Source organism: Coregonus clupeaformis, chromosome 35 (assembly GCF_020615455.1).
Source record: "Coregonus clupeaformis isolate EN_2021a chromosome 35, ASM2061545v1, whole genome shotgun sequence".
Classification (NCBI taxonomy): Eukaryota; Metazoa; Chordata; class Actinopteri; order Salmoniformes; family Salmonidae; genus Coregonus; species Coregonus clupeaformis.
In genome coordinates this window covers 1,153,790-1,179,465 of record NC_059226.1, presented here as the reverse complement: position 1 = coordinate 1,179,465, position 25,676 = coordinate 1,153,790, and the positions used below count along the sequence as shown (strand labels likewise).

The window sequence follows — 25,676 nt, the reverse complement described above, 5'->3', positions numbered from 1 at the left end:
TGAGGAAACAGACAGTTTGGAGAGTTCACATGACTGTCAGTTGATTAGACACTCGTGTACTACAGCATGCCAGTCAGGCTTGCCCTATTATCTTCTCCTTTGTGAGTCTCAAATGGCACCCTATTCCCTATACAGTGAACTACTTTTGACCAGGACCCATAGGGCTCTGGTCAAAATAAATGAACTATATAGGGGATAGGGTGCAATTTAGAACACATTACTTGTTTTCTCTCTAGAAAGAACCACCACAGGCTTATTGTAATGTCTCATGCTAATGTTGGGAGTGCACACAAGGGTTGTTTAACCTGACCCTTATCTGGGTAAAGGGTTTATTTTGGGCCAGAACATACTGATAATGTTCCTCCATGGAACCGGCTTTCGGATGACTCATGAGGGCACTGGAGCAGGTCAAATCTGGGCTAGATTTAAACAACTGGCCTCTGCACTTGCGAACACCGAAACAAATTCACACCTGTGTTAGCTAAATGAAAAAGCAAGCAGAGGGCTATTTCGAAATCTCAATACTTATTTGAGAGAGATTCAGTAAAATGTCAAAATAGTCCCCAATAATATACTTTATCTTCACTGTATTATGATCACTGTATATTCCCATTCCCAGAGTTTACTAAATGAATAGCACAAAACCAAATGGATTTGACTTTTTAATAGATAATGAAAGGAATACATTTAGATACGATTCAGACTACAGTAAAAATACATATGAAGAGGCTTCTAAACCTATTTAAGACTACATACTTCTACAGCAATATAGACACATCTATTGATAAGAATAAACAATGACAAAGACTAGAAAAGATCAGACGAATTACATGAGTCAATATACTGTTTTACTGTTCGGAAAATACTTAAGGTTTTCATACAAGAGATCAGGGATTACATCAAAAGCTCAAGCTACAAGAACAATAGTCTCTTTAAAAACTCTTAAAGGAATAGACACGCAGGAAGGTCAAAGGTCAATAAAACTTGGGCTTTGGGAGTCTCAATACAATACATGCATTTCGAAAAGCATTATAGATCTTAGATAGTGGGATACTTGGTGGGTTACACACTACGGTTAGAGGTCGCCGAGGCCCTTCTGCTCTTCGCATGGCGCACCTCCTCTATGAGGTCCTTGAGGTACTGGATCTCATTGGCAATGGAGTCTGCCTTCTCCACCAGCTTGTGGTTCCTTTGCTCCAGCTCGTCACACTCCGCACTCAGGACCTCCTGCTCAGTCTTCTTCTTCTGGCGGTAGCGCGTGGCCGCCGTCTTGTTCTGCGCCATCTTCTTGAGCTTCTCCTTCGGGGGTCCTCCAGTGGAGGACTTCATTATCCCACTCGATGTAGTGGTGGGAGATGGATGGTCTGGATGTTGTGGCCTAGACTTGGGGGTTGTTGGGTACGGTTTGCTCCTGGTTTGGGACCTTGACTGAGCTGTGGCGATGGAGGGCCGGTTGAGCTGATCGGAGGAGCTGAAGCTGCTGTCACTGTCAGAGGAGAGGATCTGTGGGATGGTGACGGTGGTGGTTGTGACGCCGACCTCCTGTTTAGGGGCCAGGAGGAGGACGATGCGGGTCGGGAAGAGAGACAGCACGACGCTGGGGACTGGCTGGGGAACATCCAGGAGAAGCTCGCTGACGTTCGCCGAGACATCCACCTCACTGCCCACGTCTAAGGTGAAGGAGGGAGATGGAGGAGAGGGGGCTGGGGACTGGGGCTCCGATTTGATCTCTAGCTCCTCCTGGGCATCGGGTACGCAGGGGGGAGGTGAATGGACCTCCTCCTGAGGGTCTTCCTGGGGCTGTGAGACGGTTGGGGGGAGGATTGGATCAGTGGTGGTGGGGAGGTCCATGAGAGTAGGGAGGGGGAGTGAGTCCAGCTCCATGGGACACTCAAAGGAAGCGATGAGGTCTTCAGGGGAGCTGGGGGAACCGTCTGGGCTGAGGGAACCTATAATGGAGTCCAGGTCAAACTCACTCAGGTCGACCCTCTCGGCCATCCAGTCCATGCCAGAAAAGGCATCCTCTGCGGAGGACAAAAGGAGGTTAATCAACTACTCAATATCTAAAGTAATATGAAAATACAAATACTCGATTTACAATTTGTGATCATAAAATGTCAAAGTGGAAGTCTAAGTTTTTATATTCATGATAAAACCTATTACCTTTTCTATACTGCAAAAAAACTGATCATGGGAATAAAATATAAATTGCTATGGATTTCTGCACACTGTCGACCAGCATGAACATACGTGTGGAGGACAGTATGTTGTGGTCCTCACCTTTGCCATCATCTGCACCAATGTGATGGGTGTGGCCTAGCTCGTCAGCAGATAGCCATGGGAAGGACAGCAAGTCTGCCTCCGCCTTCTCTTCCTGGAGGAGCAGCGAAGGCGGAGAGGGAGGAGGGGAGAGAAGGGGAAGAGGAGAAGATGACGAGAGGGACGAAGCCCCCCCCTCTATCGAGGTAACTTCATCTTGGTGGAGCAGTGACCCCATGGGGTCAGCCATGAGAGAGGAAGGCCCCCAGAGTAGGGCCTCCATATCGTCCAGGCCAAACTGTGTGCTCATCATGGTCATAGCTCTGTTGTTCAGTCACTAGGATCTGAGACGGTAGGTACAGCAGTAAGAGGTCTAGCGGTTCTTTTATGCTGTCAACTACAGCAGTGCTGAGGGTTTCCACAAGGGACCTGGGAAAGAGACACCAGAAGACACGGTGAGTTCATGTAATAACGTAAACCATAGCTCATAATGTTGGCAAAAAATGGTATTTTTCTCCTTTATGTTGATTCTATATTATGTCATGGTCGGCGGTGTTATGTTGCGATTGAGTAATGTCATATTTGGCAGCACACATTTTTAATTGGGTGGGAAAAACATTAAGTCTGAACTTGTGTTTATATCTGTAATGTATTTTGTGCACGACACTGCCCCTACCATTTCACAACGCACCTCCTTGCACTGGCACTGAATACCCTCCCTGCCTTTGTCTTGTGACTCGCACACGCGCCAAATGAGGTCAGTCAGTTTCCACAGCAACCATCGTCAGAATGGAAGTGTGTCTAGCGAATGAGATTGTTGCTTCCGCCTCCCAAACCCCAACAGCCACACTTGTGTTCACCCTCCCGCCTTAAAACACTGATTATATCGCCATTTTGTTCGAAAGATCACGAACCATTTTGTTTGCCACGTTGGCATTCCTGGAAAACTACATCAAATCTTAGCACCTTTTTATTTATTTTTTATTTGGTGACAATATCGCGCGCTATTATTATGTAACGTTAACAGCTCACTGACCATTTTGCCCGAAAGAGATAATGCAACATTCTCTGATCTGACTCGTGACGTCTGTATCCAATGTCATTCCAAGGATTTGTCTGGCGAATGGCAACCTTACGGCAAGTTATACTATATGTATTTATAAAATACTTCGCTACACAACATAAGCAGGCAATTAACTAATAGCTTCACAAATTGAGGCTAGAGCTCATTGACGTCATTGAGCTGTCACGGATTCACGTTAGCTAGCCACTTGCTTACAAATAAAATCGTTAACAAATATATACTTACGTCATTTTAACAAATATGAAGTTGAAGCAGTGCACTGGGTTGATGCACTGTTGGATTTGCTGCTGCTAGGACCGCCGCAAGCCGTTAAACTGCCATTTCGCCCAAGAGTGCGGTGTCAGTTGAATGTCGTTGGGTGCTGGTTGAAAATGGCGCATGTTGAGTAATATACCACTCTTCTTCGATGAGGTTTAACGGCGGTTGGCATCCAATAAATGTTGCATTACCGCCACCTACTAGACTGGAGTACAACTCCCTTATACCTTGCTTGAAAAAAATATATAAATATATATATATTTTAAAGAACACCACCCTACTCCACTATTTAAATGTATTTAGTCCTATCTCAGGCCAACAACCTGAAAGGATGGGACACCATCACTTAACACACCCTGTAACTCTTCTGATGTTGAGTCTCCCACATCCAAATACCTCTCTGCAGCTGCCACCACAACCTCAATTTTCTGCGATTTACATTCCATCCCTGCAGTACAGTTGATAACTGTTAGAAATTGCGTAATTCAAATCTGGTATTGGAATAAGAGAAAACATAATCAAGAGATATTCAATCCAAGCTAAATTTATTATATGCAAAATGTATGTATGATAAGTATGTTGGTTCGTATAAGGGCTCACTGAAATACCACGCAGGGCAGACAGAGAACGAAACCATTGTTTACAGGTTCTTTCTCAAATACTCTGACAGAGAGTTCCCACCTCTTCTGTTGGCCAATCAGAGTAAAGGACTGAGTGTGGTTTAGACTTTACTCAGCCAATCCGTTGGCGCACGGGTTAGTCCCAACCCCTTGGCGCTCCACCCCTTGGCGCTCCACCGTTCCCAGGCATAAGTTGCTATCATAATAACCTGTAGAGTCAGCACCCAAAAGACACCCTTCCAATCTGTACTCTATGTACCTACGTTCAAGGACGGTTTCACAGACAACAAAGAGAGAGTGTTCGTATCTGTAAAAAATACAAGTCTTATCTGTCCTACCCCCTAACGTTCCTTACATGAATCACAGCCTGTTATGTGAAACAATTTATATCAGTATAGTACAAACCTATGCTTATCATTAATGCATTCCTTCTAAGTTATTCATCACATACAGATCCAATTATGAGAAAAATAGAACCCAACATAACCATTGCTATAAATGCTAAAAATACAATCTTACTGAAGCATGTATCACTTTTTGGCCTATCCTTCTGTACTGGTACAGATCTACTACTCTCACCACTCCTCTCAGGACCCCTCCCCCTTGACCCATCTTCCTCTACTTTCTTCCCTGCCTCAGCATATGACAACTTCTACACTACTCTAACCCTGGAAACCTCAACCTGCCTCTCTCGCACGGGACATTTCTGATCCCCAGCATAATATACAACTCGCAAAAAGACCAATGATTTATATATACACACTAGATTACTTATAAGGGGCGCTGTGTTGAAGCCACCGTGCCTCCATCTTGGCACCCCTCCACCGTTGTAAAACATATTTTGGAAGCTATAGAAAATCATTTGTTAATGTCTACATTCACTTTTGTTCACGTTTATTTTATTACAGACACTTTAATGCATACTTTTAAATTATATTATGTGAGATAAATATAAAAATAAAAAGCAAAAAAATACATATAACATTTTCCTTAGTCACATTTTTATAGATTACTAATGTTACTGGCCCCACTACAACAACAAAAACATTTCAATACATGTAATTGTGTCCATGAAAAATCGAATTGAAATAGAATTCCACTGATCCTACTGGGGAGTGCCAATATGGCCGAGCAGTGGCTTCAAAGCTTCTAAATGGCCAATACATAGCATTTGAAATCAAGGGTTTATATACATCGTTGATCTAGACCTAGGATATCCTTCCACAGGCCCTCACTAGCTGCTATAGCCACCAAGTCATAAACCTCACCCATTTCTACAAATTATCTTCTTCAAATTTGATATTAAACCTAACCATACTGCTAACCTTATGCCTAACCCCTACATTTAAATTAAGATCAAAAGCACACAAAAAAGCCAATTTTGACTTGGTGGCTGTGGAATCTGACTTTGTGGCTGTGGAATCTGATTTTCTGTTTATAATTTAGAAGCTAGTGGAAACCGTATCATTCCACACATTGGGGGTTAACAGGGGCCAGTTTTAGAAATCATCCTGTGATGCATTATACTAATCACATAACAAATAATTTATGTTAGCCAATAACTTTTCAATTAAGTTTATTGCACATCCTTTTTAGTATTCAGATAGTTCACAAATAGGATATAGATAAAATGTCCTGTGGATATTCTCAGCAGTACACATTGCATAGTAAAACATTTCACATTCATACTCTAACATTTGAAATACTTTATTTGAATCCACAAATCACATTACAGTCGAGAGGATTCAAACATTTCAAAGTTCATGGATATATGGAGACTTTTGGATACAGAAAGCACCTTCTTCTCCATACAGCAAGGCTGCCCATAACAGCTGACACAGAGCAGTACCGCTGCTTTGCCTTTGTCCTATGCTGGCCTGCGTACTGTCAGCCTATGTACATGTCTGAGACTCCCAAATATTAGCACTACAAGTTTGCACTGATAACATTTTGATAACCAAGGCTGTTCACGGGGGATGACATTTCAGCAACTTGTCAGCAAAGGCTGGCTTCATGTAGGCTTCAATAGGGCAACCCACTTCCTGTCACGATCGTCGAAAAGGATTGGACCAATGCGCAGCGTGGAATGCGAACATACTTTATTAATTATTCACCACACGAACAAAACGATACGTGACGTCCTTGGTAACAAAACACAAACCTTACGGAACAAGATCCCACAATACACTGTGCCAAACAGGCTGCCTAAGTATGGTCCCAATCAGAGACAACAAGCAACAGCTGATTCTCGTTGCCTCTGATCGAGAACCACCCCGGCCAACATAGATACACATGAACTAGATCCTAACATAGAAACACAAACACATAGAATCTACACACCCTGGCTCAACATATAAGAGTCCCAGAGCCAGGGCGTGACACTCCCAAAATGAGCACCTCCCTCCGGCCTCCCCCACAACAACAATATCTGGCATGTGTCCAAAACATTGCCAGACCTTTACTGCATTAACGACGGCACACACACACCTCAAAATCTACTGGCCGCTAGTGAGAAAGTCTGCCACACTTGGTGCAGTTCATTGAGCTCCTCCTGTAGCTCCTGGGTCACACCACAGATCCTGGTGGCAAACTTAGTCTCGGAGCCCTTTTTCAGCCTCTGGCCATCCTTGTCAGTATAATACAGGTCCATGTCTCTGGCAAACCCTTGCAGGATCATCTCAGACTTCATGCCCAACTGTTGGGACTTATTACACCCAGGATGCACTGCCCCTGCCACCCTGGCTATCCGCAGGGCCTCAGGATCAGCATGCTGGAGCCTGTGGAGGTTGTACTGCCTCAGCTCAGCCATCCCACTGTGGATGAAGCAAAGAGACCACACCACGTCTGCTATCTCGGCTTTGTACTTCTGCACCACCTCCTCCAGCCTCTTCCTGTCCACAGAGTTGCTTTTGTTGTTGTCCATGGCCGCTTTGATTCCCATCCCACTACCTGACGCCACCATGCCCGCCCCAACTGCCGTGGCTATGAGGGAGGCACCCATGGTCATGGGGGCGAGGACAATGCCCACAACAGCCACCGCCCCTCCCACGGCACCCGTGGTGCCCCCTGCGATGCTCATGGTTTTGGTTTTCTGTACTTTGTCCAGCTTCTCGGCGAGGTCGTTGAGCTCTGTGATCTGGCCTCGCAGGGTATCGTTACGCTTCATTATCAGGCAGTTGAACAGATGGAGGCCATTTTTCACATGGAGGCACCTCTGGCTGAACTCCCTGGTGGGATGGAAAGACAGATTCAATAAGAGACAGGGTACTGATTAAATGGTATGCATGCCTGTATAAGTTGTAAGATCAAAGCTCTATCCTTGAAATGGTGTATTACCCACATGTGTACAGTAAGAGGTTAGTCAGGTCTCACCTGGTTTCATCCTCTAGACTGAGGCCATAAAATGAAGGAGGCATGTTTTCCCAGCCTGAAAGAGAAACACATACACAAATACAAACCAAGTATATTATCCCTCAGTAATCAATGGTCATCTATTGAATCATAACAGCTGAGAACAGTACAACAATTACAGAAGAACAGTTGCACGGTCTTTCATCATTAAAAATGAATTAAATACAATGTAATGTAGTGTCAAATAATACGATATACATCTGTCGTAATAATGTGTAACTCACATCCCACTGTCTTCATCCATCTCAATAGATTTTCAAATTCCTGCTGAAAAACAAAAATAGGTACAAATAGGTTTTTAGATCAAATTGAACTGATGGATAATCTAATAATGCAGGTGAACAGCAACAGAAAGAGGGAAAACCTCATGTGAAGCCTGGCTCTGGCTTAGGCACTGAGTATAGGACGAACTACATACACCGGTACAAAAGAAGGAGACAAAATTCCCCCAATCCTTACAATACAAATCAATCATATCAGACATCACTCTGTACCTCTGTTTCCTTTTTGAATCCACAGTTCTGATAACGTTGACCAGGTTGGAACTGTGGTGCTGCCTGTGTTTTGTAGACTCTGCTAGATGGTTTGAACTGAAATGATAGAGATTCAAAAACCATTGGTAATTTGTTTTTTTGAACTCAGTGGCACGCAAGTGTGTTCATGCATTTGTGTGTTTGTGTGTGTGTGTGTGTGCGTGCTTGAATGTGTGAGTTTGTGTGTGTGTGTGTGTGTGCGTGCTTGAATGTGTGAGTTTGTGTGTGTGTGTCCCCCACCTGGAATGTGTTCTCATCAGGCAGTACTTCCAGATAAGGTAATTGGTCCTGAACCTCGCTGATCTCGCTGTAGACTGACTCTGAGTGGAAGATGGTGGTAGGTCGATACGACAGGGATGGTCTATTTACAGGTTGTGGTGGGGGGGTGAACGAGGGTGGGGGCGGGAGTTGAGGAAGAGCAGGCAGAGAGCTTCTTTTTGCGTTGGTGGGCTATGGAATGAATTTTGTTTTGTTTTACAGACACAAGCAACTCTATTGCTGCAACTTCAATATCTGACACAGTATCATAGCCTTCCCTTACGGAAAAACCACATGATTTCACATGTGGAAAATCTCATTTTTGTGAAAACAAACATGAATCATTATGATACACACAGAGTGCTTTTAACATAGTTTTCAACTTACATCTTTGACACACATTTTGTATGTTAATTTACATTTTAGTCATTTGGCAGTCACTTTTATCCAGAGCGACTTACAGTACTGAGTGCATGCAATTGAATATTTTTCTGTAATTATTATTCAGCATGTCCTCACCTGGGATTTGAACTCATAACCTCTTGGTTCACATCATTCTGATCTTCCTGCTACTCCACCACGTCTGTGTCAATAACTTATTTCACCTGTATTCCTACACTTTGGATTTCTAAGTAAATCTCAGCTTTGTATAATACACTCAATAAAAACGATTATATTTATCATAGTGATTCAGGAGTAACATTAAAACAGAATAATATACCCCATCAACATTAGACAACTATACAGAAAACCCTAAAATTGTTGAGATAAATAAATGAAATCAGTGATGAGAGAATAGTCAGATTAACTGATAACTAAAATAGCAGTGCAGATGGCTGTCACGGAATCAGCCGAGGCTGCTCCTCCTCCTTGCTTGGGCAGGCTTCGGCGTTCGTCGTCCCCGGAGTACTAGCTGCCACCGATCTATGTTTCTGTGTTTGACTTGTTTTGTCTTGATCGTGTACACCTGTTTCCTATTATGTTGTATTGTATTCCCTATATAACCCTCTGTCGTTCATTGTGTGTTGTGTGTGATTGTTCTCGTCATTTTCGGCAGTTGCTATTGTGCAGGTATTCTCCTCCCTGTTTGGAGGTTGTTTTGTACTCTGGTTACTTTGTTAGTAAAAGTACGTTTCCAGTAGCTCGGTGTCCTGCGTTTGACTTCGCCTACCGCATTCACGTCGCACTTTGACAATGGCACTCTTTTGCTAAGTGCAGAGAGGTATTATAGGTAATGAATGTGAAGGGTAATGCTAAAGACTTTGTGGTGCAGCAGAAAGATCACCATAACCCAAATCCAGAGGTTGTGAGTTCAAATCCCAGGTGGGATCCTATTTCAGCTGAACAGCGTACCACTTACTTTAAAACCACCATTACTTTATTATAATGGTTTGGGACCATCACGTCACGTCCTGACGACTGGTAAAACAAATGTCTTGAGAACATCTTACAAACATCCTAACTTGGTCCTCACCCCTTACGGAAAAACCACATGAATTTCACGTGATCACATGTGTTTAAGTTAAGTTAATGTGACAACATGTAAAGCGACATGTAATAACATGAAACTAAACACGTGACAACATGTAAGCACATGTGAAAATGTGATCTCATGTGAAATGTTCTAAAAACACGTTTTCACTTGCACATGATTTCACTTATGAAATGTCACAAGTGAAGTGTTCCAAAAACAATGTTTCCACGTGAACAATAACAACAAATCAACAAGACACAAGTACATTTCATAACCATAAGGGGACTTTTGAGTTTCAGGAAGTAAGGAACATAAATAGAGTTACATTTCACTGAACACTTCCCTGTCTCTTATCACACACATACAGCATCCGTTTCACCTCAGATGAAAGCAATGAAAGCATACACAGTAAATAAATGTTATACTATATCCTTTGAACGGCACCATGTGTGTATGTATAGTCGTGAGCTGTGTTTGTGCTTCTGTCAGCCCCAGTTGGGGACGGGTATGTACGGCTCCCACCTGCAGCAGTGGTTGAAGTTGTGTGGCTGTTGTTTCAATTCCTGAGGGGGAATGGGACAGGGTGTGGGAGGGGGGCCCTCCCGGCCGTGGTGGGGGCCGTGAAGGGTGAGGCGACCTCTCATTGTCTGTGTCTGAGGGCTGTTGAACATGATAAACCCCAGAGGCGATGTTAGTAGTGACTTGATATAAGGGCCTAAAAAGTAACTCCAGAGTGATGCTGATATTGAGTGGTGCTTACCCTCGGACTCTGGGCTCTTTTGACGTCATAGCCCCCATACAAGGATAGGAGTTTAGATTTGGGTGGGGCTGGGGGTCGAACAGGGCGATGGGACTGACTGCACTTTCGTTCGATGGAATCCTATACCAATACAAAGAAAGCAAAGATATCTTATTGACAGAAACTAAAGTTATACTGATTAAACAGTGAATGTTGAGGTCTTTTCTTTAATTGCAATGAATATGAAGTACTCTCTCTCACCTGAGGTTGTAGTAGGTGCATTCCAGGTAGCGTCCTCTCATACTCTGAAGAGGCTGAAGAGGAGCAGGACATCATGGGGGACCGAGGGGGTCTCACAGGACATGGGAGAGGAGGAGGGGAGGGCTTATTTTTGCCATACATGTCTAAGGCCTGTGTTAAACCACAGAGAAAAGTAGAGGGTTGATTTGTTTTATTCAACCTATCTTACTGTATACACTATATGCTGGCTTATTCAGTGGTTCTCTTGGTTTACCTTCTCAGTCATTCCGAGTTTAGATCTATCAACATTGTCATAGTCCCCGCTTGCAGTTGGAGAGGGGCTCAGAAGAGTGCCATATGTCTTGGGAGGAACTGGAGGGCAGCGAACAGGACGGGGGCTCTGATAGTCCATTGGGGAGCCAGTCTGGTTGGAGGTCTGTCAAAACAGTTCATTAATCATTTAGCAACAATAATTGGAACATTAACTGCAAAAGACAGTGAGAGAGACTAGAAAGGGAAGAATGAGAGGGGGGGAAAGAGGAAGAGGCCCCAGCCTCTGCACAGCAGTGCGTGCATCTCCTATGCTGGTTCTGACAGGAAAACTGATTAGAAGAACCTAGATATAATGAAACACAAGAGAAGAGAGAGTGTTGTTGACTCACCTGGGTATCCATCATATTGTCGTAGCTTGGGGAGAGGCCTGGGAGGCCTGGGTTCTGTCTCTTGTCCAGGGGCTCTGAGTGGGACATACACCGGGGTAATGTCGGCTGAGTCTTGATTTGGTACACAGATTGGCTTCTTCCTGTTAGACTTAGCTGAGATACAAATCACAAAGTCACGATTATGTGTAGTTAAACGTTATATAGACTGTTGTGGTGTCATAGAGCGTTGGGCCAGTAACTGAAAGGTTGCTGGTTTGAATACCGGAGCCAACAAAAAAATCTGTCGCAGTGCCTTTGAGCAAGGCACTAAACCCTAATTGCTCCAGGGGCGCTGTACAATGGTGACCCCACTCCCTTGCGGGTCTCAGGGGAAGATGGGATATGCCAAAAAAATAATACATTTCCATTACACACTTTTGTGTATCAGGACAAATATAAGCACCCCCCCCACCCAAATTATCATTGATATTATTATTACATGAATAATAACTACTTTACTGTTACAGCCGATTAGGATTAATGAAATGATAATGTAGCTATTGTGACCAACCAGAGTTTTGAAACCCAGGTCTAAGGTGCAATTCTTCATGTCTATAAATCATACCTTTTAGTGCTGTCATAGCAATTGAGCCTGGGGAAGAGGTTAGTGCTGTCCTGTATTTGATCTCACTTGGCTACTACTCACCTGGGGCTCTGACATCTGAGGCCGTCGGTCACTAGCAGTCCCAAAGTTTGGCCGAAAGGGAGACTGGCTCCTTGACCTTGTAGCCCTTGGTGTCTGGCTATTACATGGGCTTCCATTGTCCCTATAATTCTATCAAACACAATTCAAAAATCGTTAACACTGTCAAAGAAGCATTTGAGAAATGGGCAATTTTCCTTCTGGCATCATCCTTACTGTTGATGCGTTTTCCTCTTGGTTGTATGAATCCACCTGTAATGATGGGAGGTCATAGGACCCGATGGCCGTGGACGACTTGACCAAGAATGACTTCCTGGGGGGTATATGAGGCTGGGGGCAGAATGATGGGAAACCACTACATCAAACTCTCGCATGTCTTTTTACATGGAAAATCTTCAGTGAGAGCTTTGTTTTGAAATGTTGCACTTTGTTTTGAAATGTTGCACTTTCCCCCTGCTGTGTAAGGAACATCCAAGACTCAGAAATACAAGATACATCTAACTATGAGCAATGACAAATACTGTTAGCCATGGTGTTGGGTTAAGGCTTTAGTTTCACACTGAAAGTTGGCGCTGTTTTAATGATGACACAACAACCAACCAATGAAAAGGATATCTGACCATATCATTTTCACAACATTCCCTTTTAGTTCTTGGAAATGGTAGGGCGATATTTATTTTATTTTAATGTTGGCAGATAGTTTGTTGAGAGTAACTGAAGGCTGTTTTCCTGGCAGACCCACATTAAGCCTACTCCTGGACTAGGAAGGATATTAAAAGTTATCTGGGTCTGGGAAACCGGCCCTGAGAGTTTCTGTCTCTCAAAAGCACTTGACTTTGGCCATCACCACTGTCAGACTATCAGTAACATGACACCCAAAACAAATCTTGCTAAACATTTCTGTTACTGACTTGTCTTTAGATGGAAAGATTGTTTGTTTTCTATAACTAACCACTATTGTGTCTCTCTGACTGCATATTATGTTGAAAAGCCTGCTTTTAATGTGCAAATTGTCAAATCTGTCAAAGACACCCTTTCGATCATCTAATGAATATATCACTGGTTTGACCTGTTGTTTCTTTCTTTAGCCTTTATGGGACCATCATCTTCTTTTGTGTCTATGGCATTTAAATTATGCAACTCTGCACATCATAGGTATTTTTGCACTGCAGGTTTTGGCTGTCTTGGACTGGAGGTTTTGGCAGGTTTTGGCTGTACATGAGGTTGGCATATTGTAGTGGCTTACATCTTCATAATCTAAACCATTTTACATTATTTTACAATCCTTTTATTGTTTCATTAGATTTGAATTTCATATTAGCCTCTAAAAGCCACTGTTGTTTGTAAGGCCAGAGAAAACGGGTTAGGTTATGGATTACACCAGGGTTCTTCAATTCCGGTCCTGGAGGGCCGAAACACCTGTTACACACCGAAACACCGAAACACACTGTTATAAATTGATTTGCATTTTAATGAGGGAAATAAGTATTTGACCCCTCTGCAAAACATGACTTAGTACTTGGTGGCAAAACCCTTGTTGGCAATCACAGAGGTCAGACGTTTCTTGTAGTTGGCCACCAGGTTTGCACACATCTCAGGAGGGATTTTGTCCCACTCCTCTTTGCAGATCTTCTCCAAGTCATTAAAGGTTTCGAGGCTGACGTTTGGCAACTCGACCCTTCAGCTCCCTCCACAGATTTTATATGGGATTAAGGCTTGGAGACTGGCTAGGCCACTCCAGGACCTTAATGTGCTTCTTCTTGAGACACTCCTTTGTTGCCTTGGCCGTGTGTTTTGGGTCATTGTCATGCTGGAATACCCATCCACGACCCATTTTCAATGCCCTGGCTGAGGGAAGGAGGTTCTCACCCAAGATTTGTCCATCGTCCCTTTGATGCGTTGAAGTTGTCCTGTCCCCTTAGCAGAAAAACACCCCCAAAGCATAATGTTTCCACCTCCATGTTTGACGGTGGGGATGGTGTTCTTGGGGTCATAGGCAGCATTCCTCCTCCTCCAAACACGGCGAGTTGAGTTGATGCCAAAGAGCTCAATTTTGGTCTCATCTGACCACAACATTTTCACCCAGTTCTCCTCTGAATCATTCAGATGTTCATTGGCAAACTTCAGACGGCCCTGTATATGTGCTTTCTTGAGCAGGGGGACCTTGCGGGCGCTGCAGGATTTCAGTCCTTCACGGCGTAGTGTGTTACCAATTGTTTTCTTGGTGACTATGGTCCCAGCTGCCTTGAGATCATTGACAAGATCCTCCCGTGTAGTTCTGGGCTGATTCCTCACCGTTCTCATGATCATTGCAACTCCACGAGGTGAGCTCTTGCATGGAGCCCCAGGCCGAGGGAGATTGACAGTATTTTGTGTTTCTTCCATTTGCGAATAATCGCACCAACTGTTGTCACCTTCTCACCAAGCTGCTTGGCGATGGTCTTGCAGCCCATTCCAGCCTTGTGTAGGTCTACAATCTTGTCCCTGACATCCTTGGAGAGCTCTTTGGTCTTGGCCATGGTGGAGAGTTTGGAATCTGATTGATTGATTGCTTCTGTGGACAGGTGTCTTTTATACAGGTAACAAGATGAGATTAGGAGCCCCCCCTTTAAGAGTGTGCTCCTAATCTCCGCTCGTTACCTGTATAAAAGACACCTGGGAGCCAGAAATCTTTCTGATTGAGAGGGGGTCAAATACTTATTTCCCTCATTAAAATGCAAATCAATTTATAACATTTTTGACATGCGTTTTTCTGGATTTTGTTGTTGTTATTCTGTCTCTCACTGTTCAAATAAACCTACCATTAAAATTATAGACTGATCATTTCTTTGTCAGTGGGCAAACGTACAAAATCAGCAGGGGATCAAATACTTTTTTCCCTCACTGTAGCAAGCTATCCCCAACTCTGGACCGAAGTACCTGTCTGAGCTCATTCAACCCTCCTGCCCCAAACGCACCCTTCGCTCCTCCAGGTTCGTCTCCCTTCAGCAGCCCTGCAGCAGATTAAAGACTATGGGTGACAGGGCTTTCAGTTGCGCAGCTCCGTGGTTGTGGAACGCACTTCCAGACACTATTAGGGCTGCAGTCTCTGTCCTCCTTTAAGACACAGCTCAAGACCGTGCTGTTCAGAAAAGCTTTCAAGGACCTCTGCTAATTCTGTTCTCATGTCCTCCGGATCTGGCGACACATATAGCTTTGATTGTTGTGTGTGTTCTATGTAATGTGTTTTTGAAATGCACCTTGGGTCTGAGAAAAGCACTTTACAAATTAAATGAATTATTATTATTATTATTATTATTATTGTTGTTGTTGTTGTTGTTAGTGGGCAAATTGACATTTTCAAATAAAACCCAACCTTAATTTACCAGTTGTGACACACGGATGTTCAAAACTCTGTCAAATGTTCCAAACTCCGTTTTAGATGAAACTGACTTTATGACCAAAATTGTCCTATTTACACTTTGTAGTAAATTTTGACACTGGAATATTTTTTTCTGACTCATATCGATGGCTGATAGGCCGTTTTCAAAGGGATTCGTTGATTTTTAAAGGCAGTCGCTCTTTAAGAGGGTTTCCTGCAGATGCGGCAACGGCCGGAATTGGGGGCCGCAATCAGACCCTTCTCCATGTATCTCGTGATCCTGCGACTGCGACTTGTCATGTGCATAGGACGGTGTCTGATTTTAAATTGTCCGTGCTATCTGGGGTCCTTGGAACGTCCATTCCCCCATTGAAGTCTAATTTAACATGGTTAGGGCAAGGGTTAAGGCAGGGATTCCCAAACTCGGTCATCTGGACCCCAAGGGGTGCAAGTTTTGGTTGATTCAAATAATCAATCACAAGCGTATATAATTTGAATCAACTGTGCAGTGTTAGGACAAAAAACTAAACGTCCAAAGTTTTCGAGATTGCACTGGCCAATTAAAATGATGGATACTATTTAAGCCAATAAAACCGTCTGATTTATGTACTGTCACCAATCAGGATTGGACCGAGTGAAGAAAAGCGAGTGTGTACAGAAATCACCCGAAAGGCATACGGATATATAACTGGGTTTAGTGCGTAGATTTGATCGAGGGCGCGGTCTTCTGTGGACGGACGCTTTGGACATCCAAGATTCTTGGCTAAAGTGAAAGCACTCAAAGACAGAATATGAAGTGTCTTAAAATATTGTCTATAACCATCGCGCTGTTGATAGCGCACAGCTCTGCTATTATAAGGTAAAATATTTTCGTCAGTTGCTTGGGAAAGCTTTGAATTACGCGAGTATTTATTCTTGCGCTATCCCGTGATCAGTATAGAATAGGCAAGGCTGTAACCGTTCTCTGGGGTAGTTTAATTTCCTGACATTAGGTTATTATTATTGCTAATTTTACATGCATGTTTGTTTAGGCACATGTGGTTCCAATTTTGGTGCACACACAAAACGTTTCCATAACGCTGGCATATCCATGACATCTATCTCCTAAAGTTTGCATTGAAGTTAACATAGATTGTACATAATAACGAAGCATTTCTGTAGTAAAATAGAACCAAGCTGCGCGTAAAAGTATGGGAACATACTAGTAGAACACTTGTATAACACAGGAAGTAGAGCGCACGAGTTCTGAATTATTTGTTTAACAAATTATGACAGATAAACTGTCTCTTTTCGTTATCATACAAAATTGCCCATAGAATTCCCCTCCACAAGACGCGCAGTATGCGCCGCCTGATGAGTGACAATGGGATGAGTTTTGAACAACTCCAGGACATGGCCAAGACCGTTGGTGTTGCAGGAGCTGTCACACCACCATCCGTACCAGCAACCACTCAGAGTCCGAAAGTGCCAGTTGAGAGACTCACCAACTTCATGGATGTAAGTGGATATTGTCACTAGGCTTGGGTTAACTCTGTCTTGTTCTAGGCTGACTGAAGCAATAATAAGTAAAGCCAAGGTTCTCCAGGAGTTGGGTGTGCAGGCTTTTGTTCCAACCCTTCATAACATGGCCAATCTGCCAATCATGGCCCAGATTGAAGATAATTACATTTACATTTTACATTTTAGTCATTTAGCAGACGCTCTTATCCAGAGCGACTTACAGTTAGTGAGTGCATACATTTGTTCATACTGAGATATATACTTAATTTTTTTTCAGGTGTGTGATTTGGTTGAATAAAAGCTTGCACTTTCAGTGTATCTCTCGCCCCAGGAGTTAGAAGAGAACTGTAGTATAGACTTAGGCCTATGTATTTATCATATGAATGTGGTGTTGGTATCAAATCTCTCTACAGGCTCAGTACTATGGGGTGATCAGCATAGGCACACCACCCCAGGACTTTACCGTGCTGTTTGACACCGGCTCCTCCAACCTGTGGGTGCCCTCCATTCACTGCTCCTTCCTGGATATTGCATGCTGTGAGTCAGTCTATTATTGCCTTCTGCATTTTGCCATAGCCACGGGAAGTAGGGGTGCTGAGGGTGCTAAAAATAATAATACAATTTATGAATAATACAAAATACACACTGAACAAAAATGAAACATGCAACAATTTCAACGAGTTACAGTTCATATAAGGAAATCAGTCAGTTTAAATAAATTAAGCCCTAATCTATGGATTTCACATCACAGTGACTACATATATGCATCTGTTGGTCACAGATACCTTAAAGGTGGGGGTGTAGATCAGAAAACCAGTCCGTATCTGGTGTGACCACCATTTGCCTCATGCAGCGTGACACATCTACTTCGCATCGAGTTGATTGTGGCCTGTGGAACGTTGTCCCACACCTGGCTGTGCCAAGTTGCTGGGTGTTGGCGGGAACTGGAACACATTGTCGATCCAGAGCAAACATGCTCAATGGATGGCCATGGAAGAACTGGGACATTTTCAGCTTCCAGGAATTGTGTACAGATCCTTGCGACATGGGGCCGTGCATTATCATGCTGAAACGTGAGGTGATGGCGTCGGATGAATGGCACAATGACCGAACATCTCCAGGCTGTGTAAGGGCTATTTGACCAAGAAGGAGCGTGATGGAGTGCTGCATCAGGTGACCTGGCCTCCACAATCCCCCAACCTCAACCAAATTGAGATGTTTGGGATGAGTCGGACCGCAGAGTGAAGGAAAAGCAGCCAACAAGTGCTCAGCATATGTGGGAACTCCTTCAAGACTGTTGGAAAAGCATTCCAGGTGAAGCTGGTTGAGAGAATGTCAAGAGTGTGCAAATCTGTCATGAAGGCAAAGGGTGGCTATTTGAAGAATATAAAATATATTTTTTGGTTACTACATGATTCCATATGTGTTACTTCATAGTTTTGATGTCTTCACTATTATTCTACAATGTAGAAAATAGTAAAAATAAAGAATAACCCTTGAATGAGTAGGTGTGTCCAAACTTTTGTCTGGTACTGTACATCATAAGGTGCAACGTTATGGGCAAAGACTCAAAACATCCACATACATTTTTAAATATTTTTCTTGATCAAGGAACATGGAAAATAACTTTTGTGCAGTATTAATTTACCATCCTTACGAATCACTTAATGTAAATGTACATTATTGTATTGTACATTGGCTGGTCATCTAGGTTTGCACCTGTAGACTTTCCATCACGAAAAACAATGCACAATACAGTAATTGAGTACATTGAGACATCAAGTGGTTTGTGATGATGTGGCTCAGTTGGTAGAGCATAGTGCTTGCAACACTAGGGTTGTGGGTTAGCTTCCCACGGGGGACCAATACGAAAAAGTATGCACTCACTACTGTAAGTTGCTCTGGATAAGAGCGTCTACTAACATGTAAAAGGAATGAATAGACCAGATTCCACATTTAAATTTTTAGTAATTTAGCAGACGCTCTTATCCAGAGCGACTTACAGTTAGTGAGTGCATACATTTTCATACTGGCCCCCCGTGGGAAACGAACCCACAACCCTGCCGTTGCAAGCGCCATGCTCTACCAACTGAACTTCAGGGGACTAGAAATAAGTTAATAATAATATGCCATTTAGCAGACGCTTTTATCCAAAGCGACTTACAGTCATGTGCGCATACATTTTTACGTATGGGTGGTCCCGGGGATCGAACCCACTACCCTGGCGTTACAAGCGCCATGCTCTACCAATTGAGCTACAGAGGACCACGTTGCATTTGCAAAGTATTTCAAGAAACTGGAAAACGCATATCAAGCAAGTATTCTTATATTCTACAAGTATTATCAGATTAACTGTTTTGCACAGATAATTATCAGACTCAAGATACAAATGCTGATAAACACTGAAATTCAAATACATTTAGTTTACAATTTTCTTCGCACTAGTGCATTGGGCCTTTACTAGTTCTGTATTAGCCGGCAATATTAATGTCTTCAGCGCGGGCATATATATATTTTTTTGCAAACTACTTCCCGTGGCTATGCACTTCACTCATAACACTATATGGTTTTACTATCTGCTGAGACTCCTATCATGTAATCATGAGATGGGTGCAAAGTTGCAAATACCTTTTTGCTCTTCCATGTTTTGGCCTGTACTGGAAGTCATATTCATATTTTTAAGGCATCACGAGGGATGTGTTTATTTTGTTTGAAAATTATTTATCAAACTTGAGAAAGTTGTCAACTTTATGTACACCTCTGCTTAGGGCTCCACCATCGTTATAACTCCAAGAAGTCGAGCACGTACGTTCAGAATGGCACAAAGTTCTCCATCCAGTATGGCAGAGGCAGTTTGTCTGGGTTCATCAGTGGGGACACTGTCTCAGTAAGTGGACTGTTCTGTTCACACACACACACGTTGTCCATTGTTCATTTGCATTCCTAATTTAAGTGGGCAAATCCACAGCATTTTTGTGTAATTTTACCACTGTCCATTTTAAGTGATGGAATGTGGAGCATAGTCTGCATACCATTCCTTACTGTCTATTGTCTGTAAACCTCACTGTTTTAGTGTTCAAGAACAGTCTGATTTGTATCCTGTTCTGCATTCCATCCCTCTCTCAGTTGGCTGGCATGCAGGTTGCTGGTCAACAGTTTGGTGAGGCCGTGAAGCAACCTGGCATCACGTTTGCAGTGGCACGCTTTGACGGAGTGCTGGGCATGGGCTACCCGTCCATATCTGTCGACAAGATAACCCCTGTGTTTGACACTGCCATGGCTGCCAAACTGTTGCCTCAGAACATATTTTCCTTCTATATTAGCAGGTTGGTTGGTTTTAGGGATTTTACCTTTTTTGAATAGATTCTTACTGGGGGCCGTAGGTCAATGTGTGGTTTGTTGACTTGTGATTTGTTTTTAAACTATTTTTTAAACAGTCCTGTTTACTGTTGGTGGCGGTCAACTGAAAGGAGTTTCTTGTATTTGAACTGGGATATTTTGAGCTCCTGTTATCCTGAAATTCTACATTTGCTGTCATATTTCCTCAGAAACAAGGAAGTGAAATAGTTTGCCTAATTTCAGTTTGTGACAACAATCCCGTTATAGTGTAGAGAATCAGTGTACCATCTAAACCGCTGTGAAACATATTTTCCATTTTACCGAAAATATTGTATTTTCAGCTGTTTGAAGCTGGTGTACAAAACTGAAAATAAAAGACGCAAAAACATAAGAATGGGAAGCAAAGAAATAGCGCACATAGAACATATCTACTGCTTCTTAGACTTGCTTTCAATGAGTGACAGATCTATAACTCACATTTCTGTGAATTTGGTCGGGTCACCCAAAAAGTTACATATTGCAGCTTTAAAATGTCTTCCTTTTTGTGGGCAAAGTCTATGAACCACAGGTAAATGAAATTCATTTTCATAACTTGTACAACCTTGTATTCTTGTGTCGTCACTAGCTTCAATGGGGTTGAGGCAATGATACATTTTCTTCTCTGATATTAGATTGACGATCAAGACCATCTTCCAGTGCACCCTAGTAGATTTATCCAATGAACTAACAACTTGTAACCCCTTTGATATCCTGTTCCTCAGAGATCCATTAGCTGCTGTAGGAGGAGAGCTGATGCTGGGAGGCATAGACCCACTGCACTACACTGGAGACCTGCACTATGTCAACGTCACACGCAAGGCCTATTGGCAGATCGAGATGAGCAGGTAAGCAACTTGGTTCTCATCTACACAGGCTCTATTATAATATCTATACCAGGGGAGAACGACTGCCCCCTCATTGAAGCCATGAAGTTCAAGGCCGACGGGGTACTGCATGCTGTTTCCAGAAAGCAGGATCCCCCATGATAGTGGATGGAAAAATAGCAATCTTTGTGTCAATAAAGAAATAAGACAATCAAGGTACCAATAATTGCTTCTATTACATCAGATGCATGTCCTTGAACCAATCATTTTTAAAAAATCGCACACAGAAGAAGTTAAGGATAATTTAGTCTTGAGTGATCACAGCTAATTGGTGCTCTGCATCTGCTCTGCAGTGTTGAAGTGGGCAACCAACTGACTCTGTGCAAGGGCGGTTGCCAGGCGATTGTTGACACGGGAACATCCCTCATCACCGGGCCTGTGGAGGAGGTCCGGGCGCTGCACAAAGCCATCGGAGCCTTGCCTCTACTGATGGGAGAGGTAGGTAGAGGAGTCTGTAGACTAAATGTCTACCTGTTGTAGCATACAAGTACATTCTATCAGTTCCAACCTCTTTTAGTTCTCCTGAATGGTCAACAAAATATTTCAATCATGCACAGTAAGGCTCTATTTTCTTGTAATCTCAGTTGTGTTCATTTGTATTGTAGTGACAGAAGTTAAGTTTTGATTTGTGAAGTACATACTTTTCACCTTGTTTTTTTCCCCCTTACTCCCTCTCAGTATTGGATTGACTGCAAGAAGGTTCCATCTCTCCCCGTCATCGCATTCAACCTGGGAGGGAAGATGTTCAACTTGACTGGAGCCGACTATATCCTGAAGGTAAATTACACCTCCTGACCAGTGTTCACTGTGGCCTGCCTGCCAGTAGAAAATAGTCTGTGAAATTTGACAACTTCAATCAGCATGAATTAAACGGTTAATCAGTTCGCATGCCTAGAGATGCATTTTACTACATCTTGAAAAGTATTATCTATTTAATTCTGTGGCCATACCTCTAGATGAGTTGAGTAGAGGTTGTAGTTAAGTTGAAGTGTGACAAATCATTCAAAGCTTCTCCCCTATGTGCTGCAGGAGTCCCAGATGGGTCAGAAAATCTGTCTGTCAGGCTTCATGGCCATGGACATCCCTCCTCCGGCTGGACCGCTGTGGATCCTGGGAGATGTGTTCATTGGACGCTACTACAGCGTGTTTGACAGAGACTCAGACCGCGTGGGGTTCGCCCCTGCCAAGTAGAGGGGAGAAACAACAGAAACTACACCCCATAGCCACTTGTGGAGAGGATGTGATGGGTATAAGCAATATAGTGGTCCTACCAAACCAAGGTCAACCTATCAAATCCCCACAGGAAAAGCACACCACCAAAATGAACAAAACCCCCAAAAAGAAACTCAGAAGGGGCGCCTTTGCTTGGTTCCTTGTCTTTGCCTGTTTTGCTTCTTGTGACTTTTTGGGGGGCTGTGTTTTTAAAATTGTATTTTAAGACTAAGTGTTCCCATGTGAGTTTGGTGAATAATTAATAAGTAGTTGCAGATCGAAATTGTGATATGAGCTGCTGTAGGCAGTTCAGCTTGGTGTTTTGTACGACGACAAAGTGATACTGCATCTCTTTTCTGCACTGTTGTATCTCCTTTCTGACAACGCAACTTTTTTTTTTTTTTTGCAAAGCAGATTACTGAATGCATATCTTTACTGAAAATACATGTCCTTTGTAGATGAAGCAGAAAACCAGGCCAGGTCGCCTGGTCAGTTGTAAATGAGAACTTGTTCTCAACTGGCTTACCTGGTTAAATAAAAAAATAAAGACTGAATGCATATCAATGTAAATTAAACTCAGGTTGATTTAACAAAAACAATGATGTCCAGTGAGTAACTACGTACCAAGGGACAGTAATTGTATCAAGGGTTATGAACAACGTTTGTGATATGTGTACAAGCTCTTATTGTACGTCCCTTAAACACCCTTAAAGAGTTAAGTGCCCTCAAAGAAGCTATACAAGTGTGTTAAGTACAGGGAAGGAAATTGACCCAACTAAACGTCACAACCCCACCCTTTCATGTTTAACTCTTACAGGTGTAGGGATTGAATTTAAGGATTTTAGGCACTGGTCAGCTGGGCTAGTAGACCAGATTTACTAGCCGGTTTTAATCTATGCCATGCAATTTTTGACTAGACAAAATGTCACTTGCCGACTAGTTGAGAACATGTTCGACTAGCTTGGTCTGAAAAGTACTAGCCTCGGGCTAGCTTAATTTCCATCTCTGCCAGCAGCCAGCTACCTGTTGCTGCACCTGCTGCTGTATCCTACCCAAAGATTATTTTCCCTACAAGCCACATGATTTGAAATTACTTACTCATTTTAATTGACACAGAAAAACAACCACGAGAAACATCTGCCGCAACATTTATTATCGGAGTATACAGTGCTGTGTACCATTCAGTTCCAAAGGTAGAGGTAGTTGTCTACTTTGGGCTGCATAAAAGATGTAACAAACTTGCGTGGCAAAATGACCCCAACATAAATGTTTGTAGCTTAAGTCAGGTCTGCAAACAGACAAATCTGCACACAAAAATATATATTTATAGGAAGTCCCATCATGGATTGAGCCATTAATATCAGTACATCCAGAATGAAGCACTTCTTCAGAACACAACGTGTGTTTGTGGTGGTAGAATTGCAAACATAAATACTCTGCTTTTTTGGTTACAAATGTATATTAAATAAATACTAAAATACTAAACTGTCTCCATTACATGTCGAATATTTTCTTGTATAATGCACTACTGTACCAAGCACACCCTCCACTTCTACCATAATAGACACTAACTACCTGTGTGAGACAATATTGTGGTAATTGGGGAAGAACATTAAATCACAGATGAGAAAAGTGATGATTTAGGAATAAAGATACATTATCTTTGTATAACACTCTTGAAGAAGGCGGCTTGTGATTGAAACTGGATATCTTTGCATGGGATGGTTATAGCTGCCACCTGACCTGGTTTAAATCCCTGTCTGTCTGCTGGACATCAACTCGGTCAACACCAGATTAACCCTGGCTGTCTTTCAATGTGGGTTGATCTTGTATGTCAATGGAGTTGACCAGAGCCCTTAACAAATGCACACAGTGAGCACCAAGTTGAATACTCAATAAATACCTACCCACCCGTGTCTTTAAGAGTAAAGTTAATGGAACTATCATAAATAATAAGGTAAACGTCTCTCTAAACTGAACACACCTTTGTTCCAATATCCACACTAACATAGCACTAAGAATGAAGCAATGTACAGGGCTGGGCATGCATTCTAACTAAGTGGTCTGACGAAGTGGATATCTGAACGAAGCCCACAGGCTCTCCTCTGCCAAAGAAGCTCTTTGAGAAATGAGCCGCACCATGACAAGACAGAAGAGGGTATACATTGAGAAAGTATTCACACCCCTCGACTTTTTCCACATTTTGTGTTACAGCCCAAATTAAAAATGAAAAGCTGAAATGTCTTGAGTCAATAAGTATTCAACCCCTTAGTTATGGCAAGCCTAAATAAGTTATGGAGTAAAATGTGCTTCACAAGTCACATAAGTTGCATGTACTCACTGTGTACAATAATAGTGTTTAACATGATTTTTTTAAATGACTACCTCATCTCTGTACCCCACACATACAATTATTTGCACGGTCCCTCAGTCAAGACGGGAATTTCATACAGATTCAACCACAAAGACCAGGGAGTTTTTACAATGCCTCGCAAAGAAGGGCACCTATTGGTAGATGGATTTTTTAAAAAGCACACATTGAATCTCCCTTTTGAGCGTGGTGAAGTTTTTACACTTTGGATGGTGTATCAATATACCAAGTCACTGCAAAGATACAGGTGTCCTTCCTAACTCAGTTGCCACAGATGAAGGAAACCACTCAGGGATTTCACCATGAGGCACAGAGTGAAACGAAGGAAGCCTGTACAGAATACAAATATTTCAAAACATGCATCCTGTTTGCAATAAGGCACTTAAGTAAAACTGCTAAAAATTTGGCTAAGAAATTAACTTTATGTCCTGAATACAAAGCGTTGTATGTTTAGAGCAAATCCAACAACACGTCGCCGAGTACCACTCTTCATATTTTCAAGCATGGTGGTGGCTGCATCATGTTATGGGTCTGCTTGTCATCGGCAAGGACTAGTTCTTTTAGGATAAAAAAGAAACTGAATAGAGCTAAGCACAGGCAAAATCCTAGAGGAAAACCTGGTTCAGTCTGCTTTCCACCAGACACTGGGAGACAAATTCACCTTTCAGCAGAACAATAACCTAAAACACAAGGCCAAATATACACTGCCGTTGCTTATCAAGACGACATTGAATGTTCCTAAGTGGTCTA

At 42.7% G+C, this 25,676-nt stretch overlaps 3 protein-coding genes across 3 annotated transcripts; 1 reads left to right on the top strand and 2 right to left on the bottom strand.

Annotated features, from left to right (window-relative positions):
- Positions 1 to 649: 649 nt before the first annotated feature.
- On the bottom strand, positions 650 to 3,735 carry atf4b (activating transcription factor 4b). Its single transcript, XM_041862685.2, has 3 exons — positions 3,569 to 3,735; positions 2,281 to 2,688; positions 650 to 2,024 (listed from the first exon to the last, which is right to left on the bottom strand). Exons 2-3 carry the CDS (start codon positions 2,576 to 2,578, stop codon positions 1,063 to 1,065), a joined length of 1,260 nt encoding a protein of 419 aa, XP_041718619.2. The 5' UTR covers positions 2,579 to 2,688; positions 3,569 to 3,735; the 3' UTR covers positions 650 to 1,062.
- A 2,804-nt stretch (positions 3,736 to 6,539) lies between these two features.
- LOC121551937 (apolipoprotein L5-like) lies at positions 6,540 to 8,514 on the bottom strand. Its single transcript, XM_041864621.1, has 5 exons — positions 8,406 to 8,514; positions 8,127 to 8,222; positions 7,857 to 7,899; positions 7,594 to 7,648; positions 6,540 to 7,448 (listed from the first exon to the last, which is right to left on the bottom strand). Exons 3-5 carry the CDS (start codon positions 7,870 to 7,872, stop codon positions 6,710 to 6,712), a joined length of 810 nt encoding a protein of 269 aa, XP_041720555.1. The 5' UTR covers positions 7,873 to 7,899; positions 8,127 to 8,222; positions 8,406 to 8,514; the 3' UTR covers positions 6,540 to 6,709.
- Positions 8,515 to 16,222: 7,708 nt separating this feature from the next.
- Positions 16,223 to 24,045, top strand: LOC121550435 (cathepsin D-like). Its single transcript, XM_041862691.1, has 9 exons — positions 16,223 to 16,440; positions 16,898 to 17,078; positions 17,495 to 17,618; positions 19,850 to 19,968; positions 20,208 to 20,407; positions 21,182 to 21,304; positions 21,637 to 21,781; positions 22,022 to 22,120; positions 22,373 to 24,045. The coding sequence occupies exons 1-9, from the start codon at positions 16,373 to 16,375 to the stop codon at positions 22,532 to 22,534; spliced, it is 1,221 nt and encodes a 406-aa protein (XP_041718625.1). The 5' UTR covers positions 16,223 to 16,372; the 3' UTR covers positions 22,535 to 24,045.
- Positions 24,046 to 25,676: the final 1,631 nt, after the last annotated feature.

What these genes read in the sequence shown, in the direction of transcription:
- LOC121550435 (XM_041862691.1), top strand. Translation starts at nt 16,373, where the DNA reads ATGAAGTGTCTTAAAATATTGTCTATAACCATCGCGCTGTTGATAGCG. An exon ending in GACTCACCAACTTCATGGAT is followed by an intron (nt 17,079 to 17,494) that starts GTAAGTGGATAT and finishes ATCTCTCTACAG; the next exon opens with GCTCAGTACTATGGGGTGAT. An exon ending in TCAGTGGGGACACTGTCTCA is followed by an intron (nt 19,969 to 20,207) that starts GTAAGTGGACTG and finishes TCCCTCTCTCAG; the next exon opens with TTGGCTGGCATGCAGGTTGC.
- atf4b (XM_041862685.2), bottom strand. Translation starts at nt 2,578, where the DNA reads ATGACCATGATGAGCACACAGTTTGGCCTGGACGATATGGAGGCCCTA. An exon ending in TGGTGCAGATGATGGCAAAG is followed by an intron (nt 2,025 to 2,280) that starts GTGAGGACCACA and finishes TGTCCTCCGCAG; the next exon opens with AGGATGCCTTTTCTGGCATG.
- LOC121551937 (XM_041864621.1), bottom strand. An exon ending in AGTCTAGAGGATGAAACCAG is followed by an intron (nt 7,449 to 7,593) that starts GTGAGACCTGAC and finishes CCATCCCACCAG; the next exon opens with GGAGTTCAGCCAGAGGTGCC.